At 34.8% G+C, this 18,911-nt stretch overlaps 1 protein-coding gene across 6 annotated transcripts in view; it reads right to left on the reverse strand.

Annotated features, from left to right (window-relative positions):
• TAOK3 (TAO kinase 3) overlaps positions 1-18,911 on the reverse strand; it is a 184,201-nt gene that overhangs the window by 65,870 nt on the left and 99,420 nt on the right. For 5 of the 6 annotated variants that reach the window (XM_061141880.1, XM_061141883.1, XM_061141882.1 and 2 more), the window contains 6 exons: positions 10,537-10,608; positions 9,826-9,927; positions 6,570-6,615; positions 4,243-4,339; positions 1,678-1,791; positions 415-506 (listed from right to left, as the gene is read on the reverse strand). In XM_061141880.1, the coding sequence (XP_060997863.1) occupies positions 415-506; positions 1,678-1,791; positions 4,243-4,339; positions 6,570-6,615; positions 9,826-9,927; positions 10,537-10,608 (523 nt within the window). Of the gene's footprint in view, positions 1-414; positions 507-1,677; positions 1,792-2,264; positions 2,812-4,242; positions 4,340-6,569; positions 6,616-9,825; positions 9,928-10,536; positions 10,609-18,911 lie in introns of those variants that run through there. The other variant, XM_061141886.1, reaches the window with a different exon arrangement.

The following is an 18,911-nucleotide window of genomic DNA, read 5'->3' on the forward strand; positions in this document are numbered from 1 at the left end:
TTTAGAGTCTGATCTTTGATAAGCCTGCTATTACTTTCCCAGAGTTCCCTTATGTAAGCTGGTATGTAAATTAAGTAATGGAGATTATTATGAAGGAAGGACATATGTCATCATTCATGGTATGGAGAATGGATATTTTTCAAATATTAATACCAACTACTGTATATTCTTACACTGGTTAGCTGCCATATCTGCTCTAACTCTTACTTAAAACAATAACATGAAAATATAGCAGAGATAGAAAGCAATCTTATGATGTTATAACAAAGCATAGGAAAAATATAATAAATTCACATTACCTAGCACATATGTACCAGGAACACATTAAATATTTAATAGTAGCTGAATAAGTGAATTTGTAATTGTAATAAGGAGTGATTCTGAAAAGTACAATGAAAACAGCTCTTTGCTCACCCATTTCAATGCAGGTGATCCCAAGTGACCAAATATCAACTTTCCCATCATACTGTCCTTCATCCATAGCTAAGATCACCTCTGGAGCCATCCTGCCAAATATAATTCACAAAACTCAAGTTGCAAATTAAAAACAAAATTCACTTAATAGATTCAATGAAATAGCTGTTTTTGAGCATATTATAAAGTTTTATCTGATAAAGTTATCATTTCTTTACACAAATATATTGGAAAAACACTACTGAAAATACAAAAATATACCCAGTGATTTACATGAAACAATATATCATTTTCAACAGGCCTTTTACTATCCTTTGATCTTGGCTAAGTTACTTAACCTTTCTCTATATCAGTTTCCTCATCTGTAATATGCAGAGAGTTTTATTAGCTACCTCAGAGATATTTGTAAAGGATTAATATGTATGAAACACTTAAACTACTTTAAACAATATGAAAAATACTTCATGCAATTACATAAAGCAATATATAATATTTCCAGATGTTATAAGTTAAAAAACAAATAAACTAGCTGCAGTAGTGGATATTATTTTGTTTGTCCATAATGGATTTTCATTAGGAGGGTAAGGGTTATATAGTTTAAGATGATTTGTTCTCTATTAGTGTGTGTAAGAAGTTGCATGGTAGATGTTATTTGATGATGGTGGGAAAAAATTCAAATAGTAGCTGATTTATTTTTAGTAGGCAAGTAAGTTTCCAGGGGTAAAAGTCATTCCCTAAGGTACAATGACATTCCAATGTGTCTATGAAATAAAGGAAAGGAGTCTTGAGTAGAGTGAGATGAAACTTTAAGTCAGAATGACAAGTGAGATAAAGTATCACAGAACTCAACAGAAATAAGAACATGGATTTCTTTCATTGAAAGGTAAAATTTATGCTCATTGGCTAGAAGAGGCTAAAGAAATTAACTTGTTCTTGCCTAGGAACTCTGCCTGAAGAGAAAAGTTCAAAAGAAACTTCAAATGAAATATAAAACCTGGGCTTGGTCAGTGAGTTGATAATCCTACTCAGTTTACACACAGTGACATCAATCTTATTTGAACAATTTAAAGTCACTGGAAATTTTATACTCAGTCTAAGTGTTTCTTTTTTGCTATCCTTCCTAATGAAATCTCATTTGAGGCACATGGACAGACAGTGTCAAAAATTAAAAAAAAGAAGAAGCAAAGAAAACTAGTGCTATGAGTCCATCTTGGTTACACACACATATTGTAAAACTATGTTGTGTTTTCTAATTCCACATACCAGTAAGGTGTGCCCACGAAGGAGTTGGCAGGAGAAGCCATTGAGGCAGATCCAAAATCAGCTAGTTTCACCTGACCTGGCTCTGTTAGAAGAATGTTTCCTGCTTTAATATCCCTATAGGAAAAAATAAGAGGGTTAGAAAATTACTTTTTAATTTTGATTATGGAATAGGTCAGAGCATGCAATTAATAAGATAAAAAATTTATTAAAAAAAAAAAACAAAACTTGCTCAGATAGCCAGAAAGGGATTTAGTAATTACTGCAAGTTATAAAGGGGACCAAATTCCTTGGTGTACTTACTGGTAGGTCATAGTAATTATTAAAAGATACAGGTTCCTTCAGAGGCGAGGAATGAAACGAGCAAAGAGGCAGACATGGCAGACAAGGAAACCTACTCAGTTCCTGCACTTACAAAAGCATATGAGTTGCTAAATTCAGTCATCAACAGTATTCCTCATGCTGGGAAAACTGGTGCCATTTGTAACACTTTTTTTCTTTTCTAAATTTCATGACATTTTTGGATTCTAAACAAACCTTTAATGACTCTGAATTGACTACCTACCAATAAACCTCAACTACACACATACCTTTTCTTTCTTGCCTGTGACCCTTTCTCTCTGCCTTTAATTGTAACTGCAACTCTAAGGCATTTGAGGGTACATGTTATAGAGAAGGTGTTATTTTAAAAATAACACTGTACAGTAAAAAGAAGACCCTGAAAGATCAAAACAAACAAGGATTAGGGGTTAGGAAATTGCATTTCTATTGTATTATTACAAAGAATCTCAACTAGTTACTATTAAAGCTATTAGAAGTTTTATGCAGCAAAAAGTTAAAAAAACATGATTTTAAAAAATTCAATCTCAAGTGGTTACTACTAAAAGTATTAGAAATTCTATGCGGCAAAATTTTTAAAAAATATGATTAAAAAGTTCAATCTTCAGTATGAAAATTTGGAATGAGAAGATGTGGATGCATTCTTTATTATTTTTTAAAAAGGCATGAGGTGTAATGAGTACTAGGAACTAAGAATTGTACATTGATGGGCAATGGAAAGATAAAGCAGAGGGAATGAGGAAAACTTATGTCAAGTTGAAAATAAAAGGTTCAAATGCTCCCAAAATAACTTTTCCAAAAATCTTCCCTTGAAAATTCAGTTTCTTTCCTCATGATGACATTAGGCATTGGCAGAGAGAACTAAAAAAAAAAGAAGCATTATTTAATTCTCATACAACAGAAAAATATCTTTTCTCTAACACTGACTTGCCTTTTAAATCAAAACAATAAGAATCTGGATTTATTTTTAACTAAAGAACATTCTTTAAAAGTTTTTTTGTCTTTTCAATTCCCTTTACATATTAAAAGATAAAGTGTAATACGGAACAAAACATTAATGTGCAAATTAAGGTAACAAAGGCACAAAAAACTTAACTGTGACTTTTATAAACAGAAACAAGCAAAACTGTCAGAAACAAGTTGACATTCAGTAATGGCACCTTATGTACATTCATTTTAAAGTTGTCAAATCTACAGAAATTATAGTTAAATTAATTTTATCAATATTTGTTAGCCATGGTTAGGGTCATTCTTCATCCTTACAAATAAGCCAAACTCATGGCAGGAATTTTGGTCTGTCTGTCTTGAGGGAGTTCCGTTTTGCAGTATGTACCAGTAACCGACAATGGCTACTCTAGGGCGATGAGAAAAGAAGCAAAAGGAGAACCTATGACTTAATAGTTTCATTTCTTCTTGGTAAATGTAAATTTTTTTCTTATGACTTTAAGCCACCTCAGATCCTTTATGCCTACCTCATATACCACTACTTGGCCACTATTCATTAAAGTTACAGTACTAGAAGTTCTTTACTGAGATAAGGAAAAACTGGTAATGACATCTTTGTTTAGAAATTAGTGCTGGGAAGTAGGTTGGAAAGAAGAGAGTGGGGCTGTGACACAGAAAATGTAACTTAGAGGGAAGCCTTGTGTTAGGCATTAGAAAATCTGAGTTTCAATCTTTATTACGTAAATGATAGGAAACTATGGGCTAGTTATTTAAATAGTTCTAAGTTTCAGTTTCATCATCTGCTAAAATGAAGATGATAATACCTTCTTATATATCTATATGGACTAAAGAAATGCAAGAAATTTTAAATTGATAGAATAGCATATATTCACATGAGACTGACTTGTTATTTGCAACAGGAAAAGAAGAACTCAGCTAGGAAATAAACATATGCAAGCAAAGCTAATTTTCTTTTCTTTTTTTTACTGACACAGTATCAAAAGGTTGCTGACATCTTCTTCAAATTTCGCTGCAACATTAAGCCTGGAGAATAGTTACCTAGAGAACAGGGATGATATAAGTCTTTATGGATATATGGGAGAGACGAAGAGATAGGAACTAAGTTTTGGCAACTTTACTCTTTACATTCAGAAGCAGCAGCAATTTGTTTGCTTCCCATAAATCCTCAGGCACCCTAAAAATTGGAGCACGCACTAATTTTCAAGGTTCCTTGAACAGACAGTCCTGTAACTGAAATTAAATGTAACTGGTCTCTAATCTTACCTATGAATCAATGCATGAGAATGCAGGTAGGCTAGCCCCTGCAAGGCACCGTGAGTAATGGCAGCGATCTCCACTTCCTGAAGTGGTTTCTTATGAACTGAGGAAGGAAAAAAAAAAAAAAAAAAAAGCCAAGGGTGGATGATCAGTTTCATTCCTACTTTTATTATCTTATATAGCAATACCAGATTGAATTATGTACTTTCTTAAATGACAATTTGTAAACACATTCACGTAAATACATAGGATATATATTTCCTATAGAATAGCAATAAATAATCAGATAACAGAAAACTCAAGCATAAAAAGAAACTCCTTCAAAATAAAATAAAACAAAGCCTGATATTCACTGTGCTGCAGTGCTCTGCTGTGCTCAGTTGTGTCTGATTCTTTGCGACCTTATGCACTGTAGCCCTCCAGGCTCCTCTATCCATGGGATTCTCCAGGCAAGAATACTGGAGTGGGCTGCCATTTCTGTCTTCAGATATTCACTGTAAGGAACTGTTAATTTACTTGTCAGTTGCAAGTCAAAACCACACTGATTCCAATTGGCCAGGTCCAAATTTACCAGTCCCACTGACACTTTAAATGCCTAGAGTGTTTTCAGTTCAGTTCAGTTGCTCAGTCGTGTCCGACTCTCTGCGACCCCATGGACTGCAGCACGCCAGGCTTCCCTGTCCATCACCAACTCCCAGAGCTTGCTCAAACTCATGTCCATTGAGTCGGTGATGCCATCCAACCATCTCATCCTCTGTCGTCCCCTTCTCCTCCTGCCTTCAGTCTTTCCTAGCATCACGGTCTTTTCTTCGCATCAGGTGGCCAAAGGATTGGAGTTTCAGCTTCAGCATCAGTCTTTCCAATGAATATTCAGGACTGATTTCCTTTAGGATGGACTGCTTGGATCTCCTCGCAGTCCAAGGGACTCTCAAGAGTCTTCTCCAACACCACAGTTCAAAAGCATCAATTCTTTGGCATTCAGCCTTCTTTTATTTATTTATTTATTTTTTTTATTAGTTGGAGGCTAATTACTTCACAACATTTCAGTGGGTTTTGTCATACATTGATATGAATCAGCCATAGAGTTACACGTATTCCCCATCCCGATCCCCCCTCCCACCTCCCTCTCCACCCGATTCCTCTGGGTCTTCCCAGTGCACCAGGCCCGAGCACTTGTCTCATGCATCCCACCTGGGCTGGTGATCTGTTTCACCATAGATAATATACATGCTGTTATTTCGAAACATCCCACCCTCACCTTCTCCCACAGAGTTCAAAAGTCTGTTCTGTATTTCTGTGTCTCTTTTTCTGTTTTGCATATAGGGTTATCGTTACCATCTTTCTAAATTCCATATATATGTGTTAGTATGCTGTAATGTTCTTTATCTTTCTGGCTTACTTCACTCTGTATAATGGGCTCCAGTTTCATCCATCTCATTAGAACTGATTCAAATGAATTCTTTTTAACGGCTGAGTAATATTCCATGGTGTATATGTACCACAGCTTCCTTATCCATTCATCTGCTGATGGGCATCTAGGTTGCTTCCATGTCCTGGCTATTATAAACAGTGCTGCGATGAACATTGGGGTGCATGTGTCTCTTTCAGATCTGGTTTCCTCAGTGTGTATGCCCAGAAGTGGGAGTGCTGGGTCATATGGCAGTTCTATTTCCAGTTTTTTAAGAAATCTCCACACTGTTTTCCATAGTGCATTCAGCCTTCTTTATGGTCCAACTCTCACATCCATACATGACTACTAGAGTGTTTTAGATTGCATTATTCTCCTGTCACAAGCCACCTATAAGTACTCCTTCTAACTACAGGTTTTCTTGGTGAAAGCAGCTAATTAAAGCAGCTAATTAGCAATTTCTATTCAGAGATCAAGGATAATATAAGAAAGTCTTTTTTAAAAATGTAAAATTTTAATATAGTCTCTGGTTATAACAGTGTCCTGCATAGGAGAACTAGGTCAGTCAAAAGATGTGATAGGGTTAAATATCAATATAATTTGATACCATCTGCCTATATTTCATATATACACAAGAATTTGATGTTTCTGGCTACAAATACTACATGATATTACCCAAATATTTTAGTAGTACCTGTCGTGGATAGCCATGAACTAAAATAGTGAGAGGGCTGCTAATCATTAATCATTACTCAGATATTATCAGTGACATTTCAGAGATGGAGTCTGCATGGCTTATCCACATAACCCTTAAGTCTAAGTGTCATTAACCATTTAGTTTGCCCAAAGTGTGCTTTAGTATAGGTGCAGATAACAGTCTGGTCAAGGTAAAAAGGAAAGAAGGGGAAAGTGCTTTTATCCTTACCTTCTAACAAATCAGAGGCTGAGCCTAAGCAATATTCCATCACCAACTGTAACAGATTGAAATAATAACCAGAATAATTATTCTTATTAACCTAAGAATAAGAAATTACTCAAACCAATCAACTAACCAAGAACTAAGAATACTAAGAAAATAAATACTCTGATATCTCTGAACCTGGATTAAATCTTGGTCATCTGGCACTAGTAATTGATTTTTATAACTTTTATCATCTGCTTTTGCTATTTCCTATTTGAAACTGGAATTGGTCTAAGACAATATGGGGCTTGTACTCAGGGATTTAAGGTGGTTAAGTTACAGTATAACTTAAATTTTGTAACTTGCAAAGTGGTAACCAAATATGTGACCCAGTAAAATCTACACTAGGAATTACTAAGTAGAATAAGTCAAAAGCAGTAAATTCTCTACTTTCACATTTAAAAAAATTCTAAACAAGAAAATACTAGTTAGAACCTCAATCTAAAAATGTAGCCTTCACAATATTGTAAAGTAATTAGCCTCCAACTAATAAAAATAAATGAAAAAAATAATAATTAAAAATAAATAAATAAATAAAAATGTAGCCTTCTATGTGTCATTACATTAGCTTGAATCCCCAAGAGAGATGGGATAGTTCAATGTATGTCTTAAAATATTTCTAGAATATTATTAAAATTAAAATAATATTGATTTTTTGGTGGTTTGCAACTTTGGGAGGCTTTTGAAAAGTAAAAATGAGAAAACTCTTTACTCTCATCTTATATTTTTTTATGCATCCCAGACTACTGCTGATTTGTAGCCAAGGTCAGAAGTGGAGTGTTCAGTGACCAACCTACACACACAAGCATGCACACGCTTCCTATAATCACACAGACACAACTACTAATAACATATTAATTCCTTTCATTTAAAAAATACATGTGAAAACACTTGTGTATTATTTACCCTGCATTATTGGAATATTTTAGAAGAATATGAGATACAATATTATATGTTATATTATTATATGTCATAATATAATAAATAATTGTACATAATATAATATAATATATATCTCATATTCTTAATTATTCTAGTAGCAGGGTACACAATACATAATATATTATATATCATACCTATATTATACATAATAGTATAGATATAAATTTACATTATTAAATTTATTATATATGTATAGGTGTAATTAAATATATAATATATAAAAAAGATTCTATTTCTAGAATACTCTAAAAAGTATGAGAAATTTAGAAGCTTAAAGTTTAGAAACTTTATTATAGCTTTCTGCTTTATATTAAAAGTAAGGAGATTCAGAAATATTAATTTTATTTCTTATTGTGAAATGAAACAGTCCATATAAGTGAATATTATAATGAACAGTAGCCTTTTATGGGCTTCCCTGGTGGCTCAGCTAGGAAAGAATCTGCCTGCAATGCAGGAGACCTGGGTCCAATCCCTGGGTTGGGAAGATTTCCTGGTGAAGGGAATGGCTACCCACTCCAGTATTCTGGTCTGGAGAATTCCATGGACTGTATAGTCCATGGGGTCACAAAGAGTTGGACATGACTGAGTGATTTTCACTTTCAGTCTTTTATGTGTACTATTTTTCTTTTTTATTCTGCTTTATTAAGGCATAATTGACAAACACTGTTGTCTTCTTAGTTTTGATGGAAACATTTCTCATCTGTATTACTTACTTTTCTAAGTTATTTTTAATTAAAAATTAAAAAAGATTTTTAAAATTTTGTCAGTGGACTCGCGCAACTTGCGAGATCTTCATTCCCAAACCAGGGATGGAATCCAGGCCCTCCACAGTGAAAGCATGGAGTTCTAACCACTGAGTCACCAGGGAATTCCCTCTACTTTCTTAAATTATGTAAAGTGATATGCACAGATAACTTCCTTAAACTGAGTATAAGGAAAATGAACATAGAATTTTAAAAATGAATGGAGTAAATATTTATAGTTATGCTTCTATTTTTTAAATTACACGTTAACTCTGTATTTCTGTCCCAAATATTCTTTTTCCAATTACTACACAGCACAAGGGCACCTGAGCAGTGGCTAGATGTTTGACCCTGACATTTAATAGCTCTGGTTGTTCTGCTTTTAAATTATTATGTCTGCTCTCTAAATTCCCTAACTTCTTCCTTAAGCTCAAATTAGTTGTGCCTATTTGTATGCATGTCTCTGGCAGCTTAGTTCTATGAGTTCCTTCTAATTAGCCTAACAAATACTTATAGACAGAGACTAAGTAACCAAACTTGTTAGCACTCTATGTAATCAAAGAGTAAACAGGCTTCAAATAAGAGCTCAGAGAATTTTCTGAAGTTCTGAAACATATGAGATTTAGCACTTGATTTTGTAACATTTACTCTGCCTGCTCAAAATCCCTTTCTTGACTCCTTCAAGACAGCTGAGATTGCCAGTGAACTGATTTCCACATAATGAGATACTCCTCTTAATTTCTTCTACTCAGGACAGATGCTGTGGCTCTACATATCTTAAGAACTGCTTGAGCAGAAAGGTTTTGTGTTTAGCCTTTGATAGTCTATCTGAGAACAAAAATTCCACTCCCTAGCTGGAGATCATGTACAGGAAAGGACTTGTACAGTGGTGAGTATTCAGTAAATGATATTGATATCGAATACTTTAAACTTAAATTTAAACTTTAAATTTTATGTGCAATCCCATAAAATACAAAGTATAGCATTTTCTGGTTCTATACAATGTCTAATGTGTCAGATTAAAATCAGAAGCAAAATCATGTAAAAATAAAAACATACCAAGAAGACAGAGTGGAACAAAAGATTGTTTCAATTAATCATAACCTAGCAAAAAAAATCCAGCAAAAAACCAGAGACAGTGATAGTATTATCAAGCACAATTCCGAATTTGTGGGGAACTGGAGTAGGGGATGAGAAATGACAAAGATAAAAACTCTAGGATGAGAATAAAAGGCCTTGCTTCTTACTTTTGCAAATAAATCATTGTAAAATGATGTTATTAACTTTCCACTATCTTTTCATTGAATGTTTAAGAATAAATTTCCTATAGACTCTTAGATGTCATATTTAAACTTTAGAATGTATACCATATGACACACACTAGAGTAACAAATGTTAAATATTGAAAAAAAAAATCAAATGGGACAGAAATGGGCTGGTAATTTTATTAACCAAAGACATAATAGAAAAAAAAGGAAAACACAAAAAAAATTTAGAGGAAAAAATTAAAAGATAATAGAGGTCCTTTGACTTACCCAAGCAGTGTGCTCTTTCAAGTAACAACCTTTGTATTCAATGGTATTAGGATGTCTCAATTGTTGTAAAAATTTGACTTCCTTAAGAATATCTTGCCATTTCTATTGAAATAAAAAAGAAATATGATTTTTTGTAACAGAAAACAGTATTTTACTTTCAAGTATACATATATTACATTCTCTTCATTATTTTAAGTAGACAAAGAAAATGCTTAATACATGAAGAAGCTATTTAAACTTGTGTTACTTCTTGTTTTAGTACATATAAATTAAATCAATCAACAAATATATTATAACAAATCCATTATACTAATCCTGCAGCTTCACAAGTGGTGGTAGCGGTAAAGAACCTGCCTGCCAATGCAGGAGATGAGAGACGTGGTTTGATCCCTGGGTTGGGAAGATCCCCTGGAGAAGGAAATGGCAACCACTCTAGTATTCTTGCCTGGAGAATCTCATGGACTGAAGAGCCAGGAGGACTACAGTCCATGGGGTCGCAAAGAGACACAACTGAAGTGACTGAGCATACTAAATTCATATTTTATTCCACAAAAGAGTTGACTGAGGTAGAATATTAGTAATGTTTATTAAATTATCCATAAGGGGAAAAAAAGAACTGTGATAAAGAAATGCTCAGGAAACTTTATTTCTACTGTCACTTTCATACTAACTTGCATACGTCAGTTTAGTGACACAATGTCTTTAACATACCTCATGTGCCTGCTTCCCACTATAGGACATTTTCTTAATTGCCACCACCTCATTGGTGTGAGCATTTGTGGCCTGTGTTAAGAGAATAGAGAAAAAAAGTTAAAAAGAATGAACAGTGTTTCAGTCAGTCTAATTTAAATATTTGACTTGATTTTTATAACATTTCACATTCATTTGCACAGCCTAAAGATGCTGCAACTTTTGACAGCCTAGACAGACCTTTCCAGCTCACTTTAAGGCACAACTTCTCTTTATCCCTTTCCGAATACATGCAAAGGCTATAATGTAAAAACGGATTGTTGTTGCAGTTGCTAAGTCATGTTTCACTCTTTGTGACCCCATAAACTGTAGCATGCCAGGTTTCGCTGTCCTTCACTGTCTCCTGGAGTTTGCTCAAACTCATGTGGTGAGCTTGACTCAGTGATTGAATCAGTGATGCCATCCAACCATCTCACCCTCTGTTGTCCCCTTTTCCTTGTACCCTCAATCTTTCCTAGCATCAGGGTCTTTTCCAACGAGTCGGCTCTTTGTATCAGGTGGCCAAAGTACTGGAGTGTCAGCAACAGTCCTTCCAATGAATATTCAGGGTTGATTTTGGTTTAACAAAACATATTCAGTCAAAAAAAGTCACATTTCCAAAATATCCATACAGGCTTCACCAAGTAGAATGTCTACCACTGGAGAAACAGTTGATTAAATATGGTACAGTCATATAATGAAATAAACATTAAAAGAATGAGGTGATCAGGACTACCCTGGCAGTGGTTAAGACTCCATGCTCTCACTGCAGGGATCATGGGTTCGACCCTGGTCGGGGACCTAAGATGCTGCAGGCGGGGCTGTACAGCCGAAAAAAGAAGTGTAAAAAAAAAAATGAGGTAATCAATATGTATATGTGATAACAGTAAAAACTAAGATGATCACTGGGCTCTGCATCAGTGTCATACACCTGATGTTCAATATGACCTTATTTTTGCAAAACTGTAATACTGAGTATATGTGTAGAAAAAATTATGAAAGAATTTATACTGAAATACTTATCAGTGATAATCTCTGGATTATTTGATATATTATTATGTTTAATAGAACTTTCTGTGATGATGGAAATGTTCTATATCTACATCTAAATAGTAGATGTATGTAGTATATAGTAGGATGTCAAATGTGACTCTTGTGACTAAGGAAGTGGATTTTAAATTTAATTTTAATTAACTTAAAATTTAAATAGTGGTTAAAATATTAAACAGTGAAGCAAAGGGTAACATTAAACTTAAGAGGGGATTTGACTTTCAAAGATACTTATACTTTATAATAAGAATGTATTACACAAATATATATACATATTTAAGTGTACACGTGTATATTCATTTATAAAGTTTGCCTTGTCTCATAATTATCTGTATGTATATTCTCCATGGGGCTTTCCTGGTGGTTTAGTCACAAAGAATCTGTCTGTCAATGCAGGAGACTCAGGTTCGATCCCTGGGTCGGGAAGATCCCCTAAAGAAGGAAATGGAAATCCACTCCGGTACTCTTGCCTGGGAAATCTCATGGACAGTGCAGCTTGGCAGGCTACAGTCCACGGGGTTGCAAAAAGAGTCAGACATGACTGAGTGACTAAAAACAACAATCTTCTCCAAACTCAAAACATAACAGTTCATTGAAAGCACGCATGACAACCATAAATACCTCAGGTAATAATCTTTCCCTCTAAATTCACTTAAGAAATTAAAAACTAAGTAATTTCTAAAAGTTTTCAGAAAAATATAAACACAAGACATTAAAGATTATATAATCTTAGCCTTCTTTATTAACAGGGCTCCACATCAATGTCATATCCTTGATGTTAAGTAACCTATTTTGTTTCTGTGATATTATTATTGTGGACTAATAAAGCTATAGCAGTGTTTCTGAAGTGAAAGATTGTAATTCACTCTCTGGTAAAACAAGGTCACTGATTTTAGAGAAAACTCCCTAATCAGTTTCTTAAATACAATTAGAAAAGCTCCTCAGATACAGCAATGGTTTCTAATTAAAAAAAACTTAATTTCAACAATAAATAATAATGGTGTAAAAAGAATTCAACCCCAGAGTCTTAATTAATTCCAAAATGCAGAGGAAATGGAAACTTACTAAATTTCTTTTGTGCAAGCACTCAGGTAAAAGTATCCTATTAAAAAAAAAGGTATCCACTAGTTACAGTTTTCAAATTGGCAGGACTCTGTAAAGTCATTTTTTAGTATTTTATTCATTTAGAAGGTACAGACTGACTTTTGCTAAAAGTAAAAACCTCTCACATTTTTCTGGTTTTTAAAATGTAATATTAAGACTATGCTTATGTAACAACAAAGAAAAGTTGATGTAAATCCAGTTATACAATAAGAGTTAGAGGGACTGTATCTGTGAAGCAGGTATTTTGGGTATGAATCTATGTGCTGTGCAGCTTAAGGAGCCTGGGAAAGGCTTAGAAAATGCTCAAACAATGATGAATTTTAACTTATAATAGGGGTTTATAACAAACAAATCCTTACACTTTACAGAAAGAAAAAAAAAGGCCCACACAAATGGAATCCAATAGTACTATCTAATGCAATATTATTAACGTTATTTATTATCAATGCTTATTTGGAACAATATATTTCTTCACATTTACAGAGCTATCATCACTTAGAACTTGATATGTATACTTGTTTATAGAACCTATTGGTTAGGCAAAGACGAAATTTGAAAAACATTTCCATTTATCTATAGATGGGAAATTTTTAATGCATTCTACACTAGTTAAAATTCAGAACTGAAACTGAAACTTAAAAAAAAAGAGAAATCAATGTATTAGTACAGAGAAAGGAAATTATCAATAGGATTTCAGCTTTCCAATGCATCATACTGCTTTATGAATGATTCAGTTCAATCCCTCAGTCGTGTCCAACTTTCCGCGACCCCATGAACTGCAGCATGCCAGGCCTCCCTGTCCATCACCAACTCCTGGAGTCCACCCAAACCCATGTCCACTGGGTCGGTGATGCCATCTAACCATCTCATCCTCTATCGTCCCCTTCTCCTCCTGCCCTCAATCTTTCCCAGCATCAGGGTCTAGTCAAGTAAGTCAGCTCTTCTCATCAGGTGGCCAAAGTATTGCAGTTTCAGCTTCAGCATCAGTCCTTCCAATGAACACCCAAGACTTATCTCCTTTAGGATGGACTGGTTGGATCTCTTTGCAGTCCAAGGGACTCTCAAGAGTCCTCTCCAACACCACAGTTCAAAAGCATCAATTGTTCAGTGTTCAGCTTTCTTTATAGTCCAACTCTCACATCCATACATGACCACTGGAAAAACCATAGCCTTGACTAGATAGACCTTTTTGACAAAGTAATGTCTCTGCTTTTTAATATTGTGTCTAGGTTGGTCATAAATTTCCTTCTAAGGAGTAAGCGTCTTTTAATTTCATGGCTGCAATCACCATCCACAGTGATTTTGGAGCCCCCCAAAATAAAATCAGCCACTGTTTCCACTGTCTCCCCATCTATTTGCCATGAAGTGATGGGACCAGATGACATGATCTTAGTTTTCTGAATGTTGAGCTTTAAGCCAACTTTTTCACTCTCCTCTTTCACTTTCATCAAGAGGCTCTTTAGTTCTTCTTCACTTTCTGCCATAAGGGTGGTGTCATCTGCATACCTGAGGTTATTGACATTTCTCCCCGCAATCATGATTCCAGCTTGTGCTTCATCCAGCCCAGTGTTTCTCATGATGTACTCTGCATATAAGTTAAATAAGCAGGGTGACTATACACAGCCTTGATGTACTTCTTTTCCTATTTGGACCCAATCTGTTGTTCCATGTCCAGTTCTAACTGTTGCTTCCTGACCTGCATACAGGTTTCTCAAGAGGCAGGTCAGGGGGTCTGGTATTCCCATCTCTTTCAGAATTTTCCAGTTTATTGTGACCCACACAGTCAAAGGCTTTGGCATAGTCAATAAAGCAGAAATAGATGTTTTTGTGGAACTTTCTTGCTTTTTCGATGATCCAGCGGATGTTGGCAATTTGATCTCTGGTTCCTCTGCCTTTTCTAAAACCAGCTTGAACATCTGGAAGTTCACGGTTCACATATTGCTGAAGCCTGGCCTGGAGAATTTTGAGCATTACTTTACTAGCGTGTGAGATGAGTGCAATTGTGCAGTAGTTTGAGCGTTCTTTGGCACTGCCTTTTTTGGGAATTGGAATGAAAACTCACCTTTTCCAGTCCTGTGGGCACTGCTTAGTTTTCCAAATTTGCTGACATATTGAGTGCAGCACTTTCACAGCATCATCTTTCAGAATTTGAAACAGCTCAACTGGAACTCCATCACCTCCACTAGCTTTGTTCGTAGTGATGCTTCCTAAGGCCCACCTGACTTCACATTCCAGGATGTTCAGCTATAGGTAAGTGTGAGTGATCACACCTTTGTGATTATCTGGGTAGTGAAGATCTTTTTGATACAGTTCTTCTGTGTATTCTTGCCAACTCTTCTTAATATCTTGTGCTTCTGTTAGGTCCATAGCATTTCTGTCCTTTGTTGAGCCCATCTTTGCATGAAATGTGAATGATTACAACTTCTAAACATTTTAAGTTTTATTCTTGAAACTTATAATAATACTTATTACTTCCAATTGTCTCAATGGTCTCAGTAATGTTAAATAAGATCACTGATTCAAAATATATTTATTGGGAACTTACTACATCTGTGCTTCTAATATTGTCATGACCATTTTCAGCTACATTTAGACAATTGTCAATTCTTTGCTAGTTTATGGAGAAATATAAGAATTAAAATATAAGCTTTTCCTTTTGCCCTAGTTATTAAGCCTCAACTAAAACTAAAAGGTATTTATACCCAGAAAAACTAAATTATCTGCTTTAGGTAGATTATGGATGATATGCTGAGTTCAACAATGCAACACTAGAACCCTAGAAACTTTATAACTGTCTTTAAGTGAATACAAAAATGAACACGTTCTGCCCTTTTTAATTTCCTTTAATACAGAGTTTTTCATTATTTCATTTTTACTGCTGCTAAATTCTAAATTACTTATGTAAATCCAAATACACAGAGGTATTTCATCAATAGTTTCAATTTTCTCTGAAAATAATATATATTCTTAACTGATTGATTCTCCAAGAGCAGTGCCAGCATACAATTCACTGTTAACATTTTCCCTGGCATCATTCTGTGTAAAAGCTATAAACTACAAGAAGCCTAACAGAATTATAGTGCTGAGGTATAAACATTTTGAAAATGTTGGTTGCTAGACTCTGGTCTTTACAGCTTGCTAATATGACTCTGCCACAAGAAAAGTACTAATAAGCAATGCCAAATTCTCTGAGTTCTTCATAATTCAAGTATTTATTAGGTGTTTAAAATTTGGCAGGTATTGGGCTAAATGTTAGGGATATAATTGTGAGTAAGTATGCCAAGTACCTATCTCTCTTCTAGTAGCATAGACAGCAACAAAAATAAAATCATAATTAGTATAGATCCTATGATGGATGATTAACTTTTATGTATTATCTAGAGCAATGTGAATAAGAGGGAATATAGAGCAAACCAGTGAATCCTAAAGGAAATCAACTCTGAATATTCATTGGAAGGACTGATGCTGAAGCTGAAGCTCCAAAACTTTGGCCACCTGATGGGAAGACCCAACTAACTGGAAAAGACCTTGATGCTGGGAAAGACTGAAGGCAAGAAGAGAAGGGGGTGGCAGAGGATGAGACAGTTAGATAGCATCACTGACTCAATGAACATGAATTTGAGCAAACTCCCAGAGATAGTGGAGGAGAGAGGAGTCTGTCATGCCGTAGCCCATGGGGTCACAAAAGAGTTGGACATGACTTAGTGACTGAACAACAACAATTCAGGTATACAGGGATCACCTCATAAAGGACCTTAGAGGCTGAATGCAGTAAGGCATTTGAACTTATTAACCTAAGGACAGAGGAGGAGACCCCTTGAAGACTTTATAGAAAAAAGGTGATGTGATCATATTAACATGTTTCTGCTCCCCAACAATCCTTAAGCTCTCTGTAGTGTGGCCAAAAGACTGGAGAGAGACCAGAATGGATGCACAGAGATCAGTTTGGAGGTTACAGCAGTTGTAAGAGATGATAGTCTTCTCGGTTATAATGGTATACTTGAGTGACAAGAAGAAGAATCTATTAATAGGGAGAAGTGACATGGAGTGGCACAGGAGAAAATCCATTTTCTGCCTATGAGACCAATGTAGATAAAAGGTTAAAGCTTTTTAAAATTTTACAGTAAAGTATCAGTTAATTTCCCTTTAATCTGTTTTTTTTTTTTTTAATGTGCCTTATGGGTTTATATGGGGCTGCACTATACACTTTTGTATACAGGCAATATATAGTTAATGATTACATTTCAGTATCAAAGCCATCCAGGTATCTTTGTGATTTTTCTAGTCTATCATTATCAACAAATAACACATTTTTCAATACATCATGTTACTCAGAACATCTCGCAATTTAAAACTCAAGAATTGCTTATTTCTGGATTTTTCTATTTAGTATTTTTGGACTGAGGTTGACCACTGATAACTGAAACTGTGGATAAGAGGGAACTAGTGTACTCTAGCTAATCAGACAGGACTTAGTCCAAAAAACACTGGGTTTTCTACAGCAAAGTAGGTCTCATTTAACCCCTAACACAAACAGCCTGTTAGTAAGTTTCAAAGCATTCTTGGTTTATTGTATTTATTCTAAAAGAGAACTTTGAGAAGGGTCTGACTGCTTTTTAAAACTGAAGAGTCAAACAGAGATTGGAACCACTCTCTTTAACCAAGAGAGATTCTGAGATAATGAATTAGTCATAAAGTAATAGATGGACAGTAAGAAAGATGACTGACTGAAGAAAATATCTCTAAGCAAAGCAAAGAGATCACAACCAAATGTATACAGAATGCTTCCATTGTTAAAAAGTTCAAAATGAGGCAAAACCAAATTACATTATTAGGGGGTGGAGAAGTAAGTGGGATATATATGAAGACAAGGAAGTCTTCATAACAAAATTCAGCATAGTGGATTCTTCTAACCAAAAAGGGGCTTTTGGGTGCTGGCAATATTTTATTTCTCAGCATGGCTGGTGGTTATAAAGGGATTTACCTTTTAATTATTCTTTAAATTATATATTAAAATATATGTGTGTATGTATCATGTACACTCTGTGTATATAATTGTAATTTTAAGAATCCTTTTTAAAAACTGTGTCTCAGTGAATGAGAAAGATAGGACTTTGATTGGCCTGTAAATACTACTATAACCTCAAAGGTTAACATGAGTGTATTAACTAGACAATTAGCACTCTCTTCAGCCCTGGAAGGTAGCACTTAATGATAAAATGTACTCGAATGGGAGCCAAGTATTAGATGGGGGTGAGGGAAGAGGAGTGATGGTAGTGCTGAGTATAGACATGAAGGAATGAGAGAGCATTCAGAGAAAACTCGGGCTTAAGATTTGGTTAGAAACAAAAGAATGAGCTCAAGATGCAATTAACATAATTGCGTTTGGAAGGACAACTAAAGATAAGCCCTATCTAGATGTAAGGACATAAAAGACCACTTAAAAAAAAGTCAAATACTGTTTAAGAAAGAAAAAAGTATGTGATAACAGGTTTGGAAGAGAAATAGGTAATAAGTCATACTTAAATATTACCTGCTTTAATGAACTAGTACTCTTAAGGAAGTATGTGTTAATTTGATGATGCAAACTTCTACACTTACTGAAATAAAGAAGTACATTTTTTATGAAATGAACTTTAGGTGAATGAGGTATGTTAACACTTAGCTGATCATCTCTCAGTCTTCTCATCAGAAGATAAAGTCTTGGAATTCAAATTGACTCTATGGAGCTAGGCCATGTACCCCTTAACCTAAGATACTGGGTTAACATGATTGCTACTAAAAATCTGTCAGTCCATCTAAGTGGTTGCCCATTTGGCCATCCACCCATCTATCCATCATTTACTGATATCATTTACATCGTACTACTCAGACATTACACTAATTACTGGGGATATAGCAATGAACAAGTAGATATAACTCTTGTCCTTATGGAGCTTATTATTTAGTGAGACATAGATGAATCAAAAAAATTCACACATAATTATACAATTATAACTGTGACAAATGCAACAAAGTATAAGCACAGGGGGCTATGAGATCATAAATGAAGTCTTAATTCAGTGATGGAGGGTTGAACAGAAATGGCTCTCTTGTGGATTGAACACTTAAGCTGATATTTGTAGGAAAACCAAGAGTTAGACAGGAATAGGGAAACAACATGTAGAATTCTTGGTAGAAGGAATACCATATATAAATGCCCT

Source organism: Dama dama, chromosome 5 (assembly GCF_033118175.1).
Source record: "Dama dama isolate Ldn47 chromosome 5, ASM3311817v1, whole genome shotgun sequence".
NCBI classification, from domain to species: domain Eukaryota; kingdom Metazoa; phylum Chordata; class Mammalia; order Artiodactyla; family Cervidae; genus Dama; species Dama dama.